Source organism: Sphaerodactylus townsendi, linkage group LG15 (genome assembly GCF_021028975.2).
Source record: "Sphaerodactylus townsendi isolate TG3544 linkage group LG15, MPM_Stown_v2.3, whole genome shotgun sequence".
NCBI lineage: Eukaryota > Metazoa > Chordata > Lepidosauria > Squamata > Sphaerodactylidae > Sphaerodactylus > Sphaerodactylus townsendi.
In genome coordinates, this window is record NC_059439.1 from 3,894,969 (window position 1) to 3,909,969 (window position 15,001).

A 15,001-nucleotide genomic window follows, 5' to 3' on the forward strand; every position below is an offset into this window, starting at 1 on the left:
GGCTTAGAAATGTTAATTATGTGTGTGTGTGTGTGGGGGGGGGGGGAGGGTTTAGCATGGTGGCAGGCACTCGTTTATATCTCTTTCTTTAATTCTGTTGAGAGACCTGTGTCCCTTGTGAACACGTGTGGACAAACTCATTGTCTCTCTGTGGAACTGCTTGAGCTTAAATGTGGGAGAGGAGTGCCTGGAAACTGAGAAAGGGACTGTAATGAGCATTACTGTGCATAAGGATCACTGGTGACATTAAATTAAAAAGGGGAAATTAAGGGGGGATGGATGGGTGGAAAATAAGCTATATCTTTCCACAGATGCGTTCATTGTGGTTTATCCTCAAAAGTTAGTATGGTTTTCCACTGTTGGTGTCTTACCTTTTGGTGAGTACACTCAGATAACACTCCTTTATTTATGATAGAACAGTCATATTTTATGACGGTGCACATCACTCTCTTTCTCTTATCAGTGTTATAAATCAAGATCCCAGATGGCCAGTTCCCTCAATGACCGGAACCCAGGTGGCCGAGCAGCAAATCCCCGCAAAGGACGTATTTTGGGCTTCATTGATGCTGTTCAGGATGCTGTTGGGCCTCCCAAGCAAGAAGCTGCTGATCGCAGGACTGTAGAAAAAACCCAGAAGTTAATAGATAAAGTGGTGAGTGTTCAGACCATCTTTCCCTATGGGGAAAGAGTTTGGACAAAGAAATCTGGGTTGTAGTTTGATTTCTTTGTTTTCCTTTGGAAAGGACACAAGCTTTCAGGAATTTCAGGTTAATCTCCCTATCATTTGCCCTCGGGTTTTTTTGGGGGTTGTGGATAAACAAATACAAGATGGGTTCATACATGACACAGGAGCTATTCTGTGATAGCACTGACAATACCAATAATCATTTTTTTCCCAAAGCTTGTTAAGTAGGCATCCGGGCCTGAATTAAGGAGATGCTTACCAACCATGTCCATACAAGCAATCAAATGAAGAACTGGGATATCTCTGCATTCAGTGGCAGATACAGTTATTTACCTTTCATCCAATAAGCATCATTATGTAACATGTATAATGTCATTATATTGTCATTATATGTACTGGGAACCCAGAAGATCTGTGCTGAATTCTCAGCCTGGTGACTAACATGCTGCAATCCATGTGATAGCTTGGTTCTGACAATTTTAATATTGCTTTTAACTCTGCGGAGTTATCTTTAATTGTTATATTCACTACCATCTCTGCAATTGTTTTGTTATATTGTTATGGCCTTCGGTCTCATACAATAAAAAATATTTACTTACCACTATCATAGAAGTATAACCAACTAAATACAATTGAATTTACTTCTGAGAAAAAGTATGCAGATTATCATCCACAAATCTAATCTCCATAAAGGCAGTGACTTTAGAGCAGTTTCATTGCTGGAGCAGAACTTAAGTATAGCCCCAGTCCATCTTACTACAAAGGACTTTGCCTTCCAAGAAAGCCTTTCAGAGAATGTTACCCCAATATATTTGAAGCTGCACCACTGATCAAGTGGAGTGTTGACTATGTGCCACTGAAACTTGATGAATTTCTTTCCAAAATCCATCATTTTATTCTTAGAGTAGTTGATACATAAAGATTCTTCTTTATGATGTAAGTAAGCCTGTGCAGCATCCCTGAGATTTTTTTTCTGTTGTTGATATAAGCCAGAAAACTCTTTGGTGCTTCTTTAGACTTTGTGCATGCAATGAAACAAAAGAATTTTAATCTCACAATTTTGAAGCATGTTTTATCATTTTATAACATCAGTCTCATGAAGCGCTAGGGACGACTTCTCAGGATGATTAGGGCAATTGTTTAGGGACTTAATTATAAATAGGTATGACAGAGTATTTTAGAAAACCACTACAGTTTAGCAAACCACTGCAGTTATGTGACAGCTAAATTGGGAAATTCAAAAGAAACAAACTCTTATTGAAATATCTGAAGTTATTCAGCTTCGGAACACAATGAAGCTGTTGGGTCTCATTTCTGTAGTGGGCTGCAGCTACTGGGTGGAAACTTTTCTTGGGATAAGGTGTGTGAGACTTTGCATCAGTTGTGCCACCCCAAGGCAGGCATTTGAGAAAAATAATACACTCCTCTTTTTCATCATGCTGTCACCTTGGTGACTTTTTGTTACTGATAAACCTCGCTTGAGTTCAGTCACTGGACCAAACTAGTATATCTTTCTTTTTCCTTCTCTGCCCCCCTTTTCTTTAGACTCTCTAAGTTTATATTTTTTGCTTAGGATTTAGCATGTTAGGATCTGTATAACACCTTTTTAGTGTATACATGTGTGTTTTTCAAACTATTCATTTTGCTAGTTCCCTTTGCCATGATTTTTTTGGAAAAATAAATTATTAACTTTAAACCAATGTCTATGTATGCTAAGAAACTGCATGCTCTTATGAGACACCAAATCATGGCCCCTAATATACATTAGGCAATACAATCCCAATAATATTTGCCCCTGGTGTGTATAGACTTCTGACACCTTAGGAGGAGGATACTCCTTTGATCAGTATATGCACACTTGGGTAACATGTTGATGTCATATTCTGATTGATGCACTAGTTTTTGGCTCCTTTAGCTGAATACACAGATTCTTCTGAAATCATTGGAACAGCCATACAAAATAGAAAGGGTGAGGAAAAGGGAAAGGAAAGGGTGAATTAGTGAATGGGCCTGCCAGCCGGCAGGAGAGAGCAAAGCAGAAAACTAAGCATAGAAAGTGGCTGAAAGAGGGGCGGCAGAGAAGAAGAAGAGGCCCCTTCCGCACATGCAAAATAATGCGTTTTCAAACCACTTTCACAACTGTTTGCAAGTAGATTTTGCTATTCCGCACAGCTTCAAAGAGCACTGAAAGCAGTTTGAAAGTGCATTATTCTGCATGTGTGGAATGATCCAGAGTTTGGATTTATATCCCCCCTTTCTCTCCTGCAGGAGACTCAAAGGGGTTTACAATCTCCTTGCCCTTCCCCCCTCACAACAAACACCCTGTGAGGTAGGTGGGGCTGAGAGAGCTCCGAGAAGCTGTGACTAGCCCAAGGTCACCCAGCTGGCGTGTGTGGGAGTGAATTCCCCAGATAAGCCTCCACAGCTCAGGTGGCAGAGCGGGGAATCAAACCCGGTTCCTCCAGATTAGATACACGAGCTCTTAACCTCCTGCGCCACTGCTGCTCCGGCACAGAGCAAAGACAGGACAGGGGGAACACCACACAAGAATTACCTGTAAGTGGGACCCACGTATAAGTCGAGGGGGGCATTTTTCAGCCTCTAAAAAGGCAGAAAACCTCAACTTATGCGTGAGTATATACGGTAATTCAAAGATTGATTCATGGAAAAAAGTCTGTAGTCAACTGGGATTAATAAATGAAGTTGATATGTATCTAGGTATGCCCCTTCTAGGACTGATTCATAATTATTCTTTCCCTTTGGGTTGCTTATCATTTTGAAGACTTGTGTTTGCTGCATTTTTTCTTTTCTCTCACGCAAATATGAGAACTTGAAATAGGAACCAGACTGTTCCTCTCTTCTATTATTTCAGCATTGTGAATTTAGCTTCCTACAAATTATATGTATTGGAAGTTTGTTCCTGAGTTTAATCTCAGGAGTTGAACTAATATATATTAATTTTTTTTTATCATAGCTTAAAGGGTTTAAAATGCAGTTAGCTTTCAGAAATTGTTTCTGATTTTATAAAATTGATTTTGACTGTGTTATTCTATGCCATAAATCTGTACAGAGATCTCATTGTTACATTATTACTAATGGCTTTCCTGGGGACAGTGTAGTTGTTCAATAATTTTATGACATAGGAGTATGCAATTGGTAGGCAATACAACTTCGTCTTATGTGATCTTGATGTGAATGATTCTTTGCTTCTAGATAAGACTTTGTCAGAATCCTAAACTTCAGCTGAAAAACAGTCCACCTTACATACTTGACATTTTGCCAGGCACCTATCAACATTTGCAACGTATATTGAACAAGTATGATGACAATCAGAAACTTGCACAGCTCAGTGAAAACGAGTATTTTAAAATCTACATTGACAGTCTCATGAAAAAATCAAAACAGACTATAAGACTTTTTAAAGAGGGGAAAAAGCGGATGTATGAGGAGCAATCTCAGGACAGGTAAGAGAACATTTTAATGTTTGAACAATTCAGGTACAGCTTTTTTCCCTTGTATTTTGCTACAAAGGCATTAAAATACGTAATATTTTTATTAGAGGCAAGCAAAATAACACAGAACAGTGTGTAGTCTTTTTAGAAGAAGAAGAAGAGTAGTAGTAGTAGTAGTAGTAGTAGTAGTTTGGATTTATATCCCCCCTTTCTCTCCTGGAGGAGACTCAAAGGGACTTACAAACTCCTTGCCCTTCCCCCCTCACAACAAACACCCTGTGAGGTAGGTGGGGCTGAGAGAGCTCCGAGAAGCTGTGACTAGCCCAAGGTCACTCAGCTGGCGTGTGTGGGAGTGCACAGGCTAATCTGAATTCCCCAGATAAGCCTCCACAGCTCAAGCGGCAGAGCTGGGAATCAAACCCGGTTCCTCCAGATCAGAGTGCACCTGCTCTTAACCACTGCACCACTGCTGCTCCCAGTACTGAAAGCTCTTTTAGTACTAAAAGCTCTTTTATCAGGTGGGATATTGTGTGTGGGAGATCATAATCTGTTTTATTACATTTTCCCTGTCCTTCCTCTAATGTGCACATGGCTGTCCCACCTCCATTTTATCTTCATAATAGCCCACCTCCATTTTATCTTCATAATAGCCAAATGAAATAGGTTAGGTTGAGGGGGAGTGTCTGATTCAAAATCACCCATCAGGCTTCATGGACGAATGGATATTTGAACTTGGATGTCTCTAGTCCTAGTCCTAGTCCAGCATTCTGCTGAATCCCACTGGCTTTCATTTTATACATGTCTGCTGTATTTGTATATATGAACTATTCTGAGATACTGTGCTTGTTCTTAATATATAGTGAACCCCAGGTCAGTTCGTAATTGGACTCTGGGTGTATTTGTCAGTTACTTTAGAAGCAATTATATTTCCTTCCTAAAGCAACAATTAACCTGCAGGTGGTGCTTGAATTGCTCCTGATGGAGGTGTGCTTGCCACACCTTCTTAACATGCATTGTCTTCAGGTGAGACAGAGGTGTCTCATTCAGCATTATATAAAATAGTCTGGAAACTTTTGAATCAAATCTGCAAGTAACTTAGCTGTCATGGAAAAAGAGAACAGGTCATATTAATTTTTTCAGGGGGAATGAAACATTGGGCAAAATTGAAATATGCAGTACTTGCATGCCTGCCAAAGAAACTTGTTTTGCTGCTTTTACATCATAATGATAATTTAGCGGGTGTGTAAAACTGGCGTAACTATAGAATTTAGAAATATAGACATCTTCATTTTCTACAAGCCAAATTTGAAGTATCCACTAGAAATATTTTCTACCTTAGGAAATGTGCCTTAATTTTTGCTGTCTTAGAAATCGGAAAAATAATAAGGTGAAATTGGAAAACAAACTTGGTACAAATTGGAAAGTATTATAGGACAGACAATATTGTCCCTGTAAGACAACAAGCATATTTGGATAACAAGGTGCATTATAAACAGTGTTTATAATACTAAACACTGAACTATTTAGTTTTATCAAACACATTTTGATATCATTGTTGCTAAAATTATTTGCATCTGAAATTGTCCTAAAACTTGCATGCTGCACGTCTTGTCTGGAAAAAAATTCCACTCATGCCAAAAGAGGGGTGTGTCTGTGTGTACGTAAAGAGGGAGAGGGAACTTATATGTTCAATCTTAAAAATTTGAAAAAATACTGGGGGTGGCAAATGGGAAAAAAGCAGAATCCTTTCCCCCAGCTTTCACTTTTTTTCTAGCCTTAATCTTTGGTGGCCAACATAATTTATATAATAATGGGTTTAAGTGAAAAGTACTTAGGTTTTATAACTGAAAAATGAATATTTTATTGGGGTGTTGTGTGGTTTCTGGGCTGTATGGCCATGTTCTAATAGCATTTTCTCCTGACATTTCGCCTACATGGCCATACAGCCCAGAAACCACACGATACTCCAGTGATTCCAGCCATGAAAGTCTTCGGCAACACATTGAATATTTTATTTTATATTTGACTTTTTGAGATGCTAAGAACATAAGAACAAGCCTGCTGGATCAGTTTTTTTTGGAGTGAGAGCTAATTTTTACCAGCAGTCTGAACCATTTATCTGGATTTTTAAAATTGACACATGCTGAATTCATCAGTGTGCAAGCGAAAAAGTAACTTTGAAGCTTGGGGGGGTGGGGGTTGGGGGGCTAACTTTATAGATTGTAAAATTGTTTTCCAACAGCCTACATTTGTGAATTTGTTTGAGGAGACTAATAGCTAGAAAAAATAATTAATAAAGGCATTTGTTTGCAATGATAACATACAAGGGTGAACAGAACGTTTTTCTTTTAAGGAAGGAAAGTGGGTAGTAAGTGTGGGTGGAAGATGAACATGGGAATTAATCCTCTGAAACTTATGCTATGGAAATGTTTTCTTGTAATTTCTAACTTTTAAAAAAGAATACATGGTTCACAAATTACTTGGTGGTAACATTGGAATGAAGTTGTGCCTTGGATACTGGTGTAATTAGTCAGTGTTCTATACTTCCAGCAATGACCAAAAACTGGTTTTAGTTGCAGGAGAAAAATAATCTGTATAGCAGAAACTGTCATGTTCACAGACTCCAGTGGCATCTTTACTCAGTCCACAGCCATCTGTAAAAACACCACTGCCTGAAAATTGTCACAGTTCCTTCACCAAGAACCAACTTTGGTGGGAAGCAGCTGGTGCTGATTATCTGTGCAAATAAAGGAGCCTTTTCAAGTAAGAACTCCTAGGGCAGGGGTGGCCAACCTATGGCACTCCAGACGTTTATGGACTACATGCTGGCAGGGGCTGATGGGAATTGCAGTCCATGAACATCTGGAGTGCCATAGGTTGGCCACCTCTGTCCTAGGGCTTGCAAGAATTAAAGGAATGCCATTCCAATCCTAGCAGTTGACTAGCTCCATTGCCCTCGGGGAGGAGATGTGCAGAGAGAATACATCCCCTTTCAGGTGTTCAAGTTCCACAGTGGAAACAGTATCTGTGTTATTCAAGTTAGCTACTGTTGAAGGAGCTGACTGGGTATTGAATAGAGCAACCCAGAATTCATTTCTCTAATTCTGTGGTTAATGCCATTCGGAATATAGGTAATGGAAGCTTTTCATTGTCAGATGACATCCTGTGCATTGACAATCAAGTGATTGTTCTGGTAGGAGAAGCGATCAAGGCCCTGCCCTCCCATGATCTTTACGTTGCTCTTTAGAGAGCCAGCAGCCTCAAAATTGTGAGGAGAGTGGATGTGATAGACACCTGTGACCTCTTCCTGCTCTCCAGCTTTCTTCATTTTACCCTTAGGAATGAAGGTCTGATACTTCCTCACTGGCCTGTTCCTTCCTGCTTTTAAAGGCTTTTGCCAGGCCGCACATGCTCAGCATCTCCAGCTCTGCCTCAATGGCTTGTCTCTGGGGAAGAGCTGGGGGCAGACATATTGGGATCTATTTTGGGGTACCTAGGAACCCCTTGCCAGCCCCATCCCATCGTCTTGCTGTACTGCCTTACTTAGCAGCAATCAGACTTCCTTCTAGGCCTCCAATCATCTGGAAATCAGGCTGGAAATCAAAAGTCAGGACTGCCTCTGCCTCACATTGAATCCTCACGACTCACTTTTCTTGGTGAGTCCCAGGTTCTTTCTGTCATTTTAAAGGGCACTTCCCCATTTTTGAGCACACCGGCCTCCACAGCTGCTGCCGAGCTGTCATGAAATTTCTGATGAATAATCTGATTCAGATTGCAGCCAGCTGGTAGCTGTTGCAGGTTTTAACGGGTATGATCAAATAGTTCTGGCAGAGAGAAAATTATAAAATGGGCATCTTATTCAGTTACAAAACAATGAGTTGTCCAATTCCAGTAGTTGAGTCAGAACAATTTTGTTTGACATTGTAATGGCAATGACTGTGTTCTCCTTATACGCTAGGTAGTGTGGCACAAGTCCTGTAGCACTGTTTATGTGCAGAACAGAATTTGTTACTTTGGGAATTATACATTAATAAACTAGAAATTGACTAAAACCACCATTGCTGGCAAGACCTTTCCATTGTATTGAAACAGAAGATAGGGAGGCTTTTTCACAATTGCTGAATTACTTTTTTAATAAGTTGGAACAGACTAAAATAATAACTAGTAGGCTAGTTGGTGCACTGTGTTGGTGGTTTAGAACTTTATCAGTAGAAGGTAAAACAAAAAGAGGATGTGAGCACTGGAAAAAGGGCATGGAAATGTTAGTGGTGCCCTGAAAGTGTTTCCTTCACCTAAAGAAAATTATGTTGAAACTAGCAGGCCTGGCCACGCATTGCTGTGGCTAAGTCTGGTGAAGTGGAAAAGAAAGAAAAGGGGAAGCAAACGGTTCGAACATGTGTCATTGCACAATGCTTGCAAGGGAGGGGAGGGGCAAGGGGCTCCTTGCTCCCCTCCCTCTCTCCCGTTCCCTTGCATGGCAACCCGCCCCTTCCCTCCCTAAAGTTCCCCATCCTCTGCTAGGGTGGGTGGGCCATGTGCAGATGGCCCACCCCATCCCTTTCACTCCAGATGGCAGTGGTTTTCAAGGAAGGTATGGTTGTTTCCCTTGTATCAGAGGGTGTTGCTTTGACGGCCAGCAGATGACGCTGTTGAGAAACAGAACTGTGGTTCCAACTGTCACAGGTGTGGCATATACACAATAACTGGCACAGTTGTGACATGTACACAACAGGAGGTGTGGAAACAGTATGGAAACCTGGCCGCACGCGAATGCGACGTTGTGTGAAAATGTCAGAGCAATCGGTCCAGTAGTTTGGGAGATTACCTGTCAGCAGAAAAACGCACTGATAGATTTTTATATATATAGACAAGAGTGGAACCTACTAATCCAAGATGCCAGATGGAAACGTTGCTCCATGCCATCTGGGAATCAAATACTTAGCAGAATTTGATTTCTCATCCTATCTTTGCATGCTGGTGATACCTAAACTAATGTGGTCTTATTAGTGCGTGTACACTGTAATGTGAATAGATCAAGGGGTTTTTTTTTGCTGGGATTCCTCCAAAACAGTGTTTTTTCAATTGCTCCTTGTCAATGATTAACTCATTATTGCATGTTCTTCTTTATTGTTCCAAATGCATGCAAAATGACTGTTAAAATATTCAGCCACTTCTGACACTCATGTGGCAAAAATTTTCTTTTCTGATGTTTTTAGTTCTTAAATATTTTATTGGTGTACGGCTTTTGGGGTGGTAAACCTGGGAGATTACAGTGGGTCAAAGACTGACCTTTTTGACATCACACTCACATCATGACATCATTTCTAGGATGACCCAGAAGTGATGTCATTATAGGGTTGTTTTTTTTTCTAGAATTCCCCTATAGTGATGACTTTCCCATTTGAGCTGGAAGTGATGTGATGTTGCCGTGATGCTGATTACTGTCCATTTTCTTCCTATTTTCTCCCCACTGGTCAACTGAGCAATGGCAGGATGACTGGGGCTGCTGGAGGGAGGTATCCAGCTTAAATGGGGGACCTGGCAGCTCTAGTCTTAACTACAGTTCTGTGTGATGTTTCAGCACGGACAGCTTGCCTGAATCCTGATTAAACCTTGGTTTATTCTCCGACAACGTCCTCCCAGGCTACAGAAAGAAATTTATTTATTGAGTTTTGTTGAAGCAAGCAAGCACCCAGAGTGCCAGTCAACAAAACTGTACTAATTCTTCAAATATGAAGTCCCCTTCTCAAAACCCCAAGAACTTCTCAAAACCCCAAGAACTGCTGTATCAGTCTCTAAGAACCACTTCTGTTCAATCATTGCCAATCCAAGTAGGTTGAGTATGTCCAGTAGCAGTAACTGTCCAAAGTTATCAATACAAGTAAGCATCTTCTATTACTGACTATTTAAAAAAAATATTTGTTACTAGTGGGCCCAGCCACGCGTTGTTGTGGCAATTGTCCTTCTCATCATAGTCCGCAACCCACACAGATGTCCATGCAGGCCCAATGATCCCCAGCATAGCCTGTTGGGGTGATCAAAAGGAATCCCTCTTTCCCTTTTCAATGCACATCGTTATATGGTGCTGTCTTGTTTTTTTAGTATAAGGTAACACTTCCCATTCCACAACGGAACTGTCCAGAGTGTGAATCCTGCTGTCCATGAGGCTGGTTGACACGCACAGTCCTGGCTTGGGTAAGGCAGAACTGGGGTAAGGAGGCTATCCCAGTCAGGCAGCAGAGGCAGGGTGGCGAGGCGCTCAGATCGAGGCCAGCTCCCTGGGTTCGTAAAGGACCATGTGCAAAAGAAGCGGAGCAGGTAGTGTTGGTTTACCCCAACCCCGCAGATTTTCTTAGAAGAAAAAGGCAAACTCCAGCTCGCTTTTAGTAAAAGAGAGCTGTGGTGAATATGGGTGAGGAAGTGGATAAGTGGTGGTTGGATGTGAGGGAGGGCAGAGTGAGGTGTGTGAGGATGAGCTGGATGTGTGTTGTGTGGTAGCAGTGGGTGAGGCACAGAGAGTGAAAGTTACCTGTGTGTGAGGGGGGGGAATCCCACCTAACGTCTCACATGGCAAAGTGTGTATGTGTTTCACTTCCACTCGTATTACCTAACAGTGCTACCAATTTACTGTTTCCACTGCTCATCTCTGCCCATCTGCATGAACATTCTAAGCCCTCAGGCCACAGACAGACAGGCTGCACGAACATTCTAAGGGTGACAGTTACAGAGGCAGCTTCATGGCCTGGCGCGCCAGGAAAAAGACGTTTTACCTGGTTCAGGTATGGACTTTCGGCGGTTTGAAGGTCCGAGTACCTGCCAGCAACAGGGAGGGACGTCATGTGAAAATTTGGGGGCGATCCGTCCACAGCTTCTGAGGGAGACCATCAGGGACATGGAAAAGTAGGGTTATTTTGTATTTGTTCATAACATTTAAATAAAATGTGCATGAGTGTTGAATTGTGATGGGGAACTTGTTCAGTTGGAAATTGCACATAGGGAACATCTTTAGTATATTTTAGGTGCTTATAGGGGGGAAAGTATGACAATATTAGTCAGCAAATGCTTCTTAAATTACTATTGAATGAATGCACTGTAAATTTGTACTATTATGATATTAAAATTTGTTGCACTTTTTTATTTACTGAGTTTTTGATTTCACATCCCAATTTCCTTGAATTAAAAAACCGACTTCTTTTGGTCCACCCTCAGTATTTTCTCCCTTTTATTTTGTCTGCAGGCGAAATCTCACAAAGCTTTCCCTCATCTTCAGTTATATGCTTTCAGAAATCAAGGCAATCTTCCCTAATGGCCAGTTCCAGGGCGACAACTTTCGTATTACAAAAGCTGATGCTGCAGAATTCTGGAATAAGTTTTTTGCAGATAAGTAAGTATCATTTTGCTATCGTTGAGTCAGTGCCAGTGATGAAAAGGGGATTGCTTTCAGCTTCACATTTTTCATGAGTATAGGACAATATTTCCATTGTTAAAATACTATAACAACTGGGCATGTGAGAACAAGGCCATGAAAAATAAGTATTGCTTCAGTACACTGGATAGTCAGTCTTCTATGCATAATCAGTACTTCAATCAATTGGGTTAACCATTTTTGAAGTAATTATTGGCAGTGTTTTCTATTCATCAAGCTGAAAACTATGCTGACAATAATAGTTTTAGATATTGTCAACTCACTTGGAAAAGTAATTTGGCTTTTCTGCACTTGACTCAGTTCAGAAATAATGTTATAAATCTCTGCGGGATCTCTGCGGGAAGGGCTCCCACACTGTCCTGTTTTTTTCTTATCCCCATCAACATAAATGCATTTCCCAATTGTACAGGAAACAGAAAGGGGTGTTATAGGGAATGGGAGGTGTGTGCATGCTTTCTGTATTTTCATCTAGCCTTGAGTCAGTGTACCATGCAAGTTATGCCTGCTCTATGTATGTAGCAAGATGAGGTGGTTGAATAAATTGTACTACTTCAGAATGCAGAGACACCTTTTAAATGTTGAATAAAACAGTAACAAAATTTATTCCACAATAATTTTTTGAGAGTCATGCAAATGAAGAAAAAAATTAGTGTCCCAAGGGAAGGAGGAGAAGAGGAGGAGTTTGCATTCATTCATTCATTCATTCATTCATTCATTCATTCATTCATTCATTCATTCATTCATTCATTCATTCATTCATTCATTCATTCATTCATTCATGTACAACAATAAAATATATTTGACAGTGTATTAAAATCACAACATTAAAACCATTTGCATTTCCCACTTTATACCCTGTGACTAGCCTAAGGTCACCCAGCAGTCTTCATGTGTAGGAGCAGAAAACAAATCCAGTTCACCAGATAAGAGTCTACCACTCATGTGGAAGAGTGGGGAATTAAACGCAGCTCTTCAGATCACAGTTCCCCTGCTCTTAACTGCTACACCAACTCTGGTTCTTAGTCCATTCCATACTGTATTCATTTGCTGCTTGTAAGGAATTATGAATGTGGCTTCAGACCACTTGATTACTATTTTATTCTGTTGTACGTGTAACACAGGCCAGTAGTATGGTTTTCCTGTACTTTGTGGAAGTGCTAGGATATCACTGAGCTTTACATGTATGAATGAATAGAAATTATTGCGGGTTTTCAGAGCATTACGTGGTTACTGTTGCTAGCACAGATAGGTTTTTAAAAGGACTAGAAAAAGACAGGAATCCTGATTATATTTAGTTACTGTAATCTGAACAACTACATTAATTTCTGAGGCATTGTAACTCTAATCTGGGAAACAAATGGAATGACTTGTGTTTTCTTACAAATTTATTTGAGGCATCTGACTTATTTGTTAATTGAAGATGGTAGATTGATATGTCACTGATCTTTGCAAGGTATTGCTAGAAAATGACATAATTGCCTTCAGGAAATTATTAGGCATGTAGTAGCATTTATAAAATACTAGCAGGGCACCTGTGCTTTGCTACGCATACTTCATCACAGGCTCTCTCTGAATTTCGGGGTGACATTCAGCATACTTCTTTACAGCCTGTTTGTGAACTTTGGGGTGACATGCAGCATATTTCCTCACAGCCTGTCTGTGGACCGATGGGTTTGTTTTCGCATATGTTGCAGCAGCTTCCTGTAGCTGTCTTTTTCTAATGCAATGTGTTATTGCTGTCTTTCACCTGGTGGGCTCCAAAAGACGTCATTTGGAAAGAGCCATTGTATTTTTGGGATGCAGAAACGAAGTGTTCTGCCATTGGATGCTGATGAGTGAGAAGGCTGTGAAGAGGTTCAGGGTAGGGTTGAAGTGCAGGGAGCTGGCATGTTCCGCCACTGCATCACATTCCTGGGGACTCATCCCGCCACTTCAGAGCACGACACCAAGCACAGGGTGATCGGAGGCCGAGAGCAGTAAACTTGTCTCCACAGTAAGCAATCTGATGTGCATATGCAAAAACCGACAAATGTTTAGTAGTCCAAGGTGATAGTGTGGTTTGTAATCTATTTTGATAGTATTTGGCTGTAGCGGTGTTGTTAACGTGAGGGTGGGTGGAGGAGTACTTTTTCACAGCCTGTCTGTTAAGTTCGGGGTGACATTCAGCATACTTTTTTGCAGCCTGTTTGTGAACTTTGGGGTGACATTCAGCATACCTCATCACAGCCTGTCTGTGAACTTCTGGGTTGTTTTTCGCATATTTTGCAGCAGCTTCCCTTACTTGTCTTTTTCTAATCGAATCTGTAAATCGCTTTCTGCGTTTAATCCCTCTCCTCCCTTTAGCTGTTTCAACAGAAGGAACAGGTTCATATGCATTGAGGAGGTCGGTGGTAGAATCCAGTTGGGCCACCATTGGCTCAGTTGTGCTTGTTGTTTGGTGGGCATTATTAGAACTTGTTGATTTGACACATGGAAGTGGAACGTCAAATGCCCTTCATTAAAATCTCCTGTGAAATGAATCATTTGTACTCCCTGTACTGCATCCGTTAGTTTGGCAAGCAGGTTTTTAACTGTCACCTTTAGAATGTTCATGCAGATGGCCAGAGTTCAACAGTAACGCAGATGGCCAGAGTTCAACAGTAAATGTGTCATAACTCGAGTAAAACTAAATATTTTGAAAAATCCTTTCTTAATGAGCATCTAAACCACATAAGGAACCGGTGTGCCAAATTTCAACTTTGCAGGTTAGGTGGTTTTTGAGTTCTGTTGATGAGTCAGTGAGTCAGTCAGTCAGTGGTATTTCGCGTTTATAGATACGGATTAGTGAACTGAAGTTTTGCTTGCACTTGAATCTAATCTCCTAGTTAAAGGAATGCCTGGAACCAATTGTATATGAATTGCTATTTAATCTACTGAGTTTATACTTGGCAATATGCCTAGGGTCATGTCTTTGAAACCAGTGCTTGTTTTGACAAATTAGTTTGGAAATGATTCTGTGATTTCCATTTTTTATACTGTAAACAACAGGGAAACTTTGATGTTGAATCTAGGTTTTCTTATTACTTTTTGAGTTTAGGGATCTGAAGGGCCAGGAATTGATTCTTGCAGAAAAAAAGCTTCAGAGCTTGGGAGTTTGTATTCTACTCACATGTAGGAAAGCTTTACAGGAGTCTGCAACCTGCGGCTCTCCAGATGTTCATGGACTACAATTCCTAGCAGCTCCTGCCAGCATGGCCAATTGGCCATGCTGGCAGGGGCTGATGGGATTTGTAATCCATGAACATCTGGAGAGCCGCAGGTTGCAGACGCCTTATGTGGCAGCTACTTTTTGATCTTCTAAATGTAATTAAAAAACCAAGTATTGTAGATGTCAGAACCTTGTTGTCTAGTTCATGGTACAGCATCTCTTCAGAATAGAACATTGATACACTGATTCAA

At 40.8% G+C, this 15,001-nt stretch overlaps 1 protein-coding gene across 1 annotated transcript in view; it reads left to right on the forward strand.

Moving 5' to 3' along the window:
* The first annotated feature begins 484 nt into the window (after positions 1-484).
* Positions 485-15,001, forward strand: part of LOC125444894 (E3 ubiquitin-protein ligase CBL-B-like) — a 53,156-nt gene continuing 38,639 nt past the window's right edge. Inside the window, 3 exon segments of the mRNA XM_048517648.1 lie at positions 485-652; positions 3,899-4,149; positions 11,375-11,521. Of these exon segments, the coding sequence (XP_048373605.1) occupies positions 485-652; positions 3,899-4,149; positions 11,375-11,521 (566 nt within the window).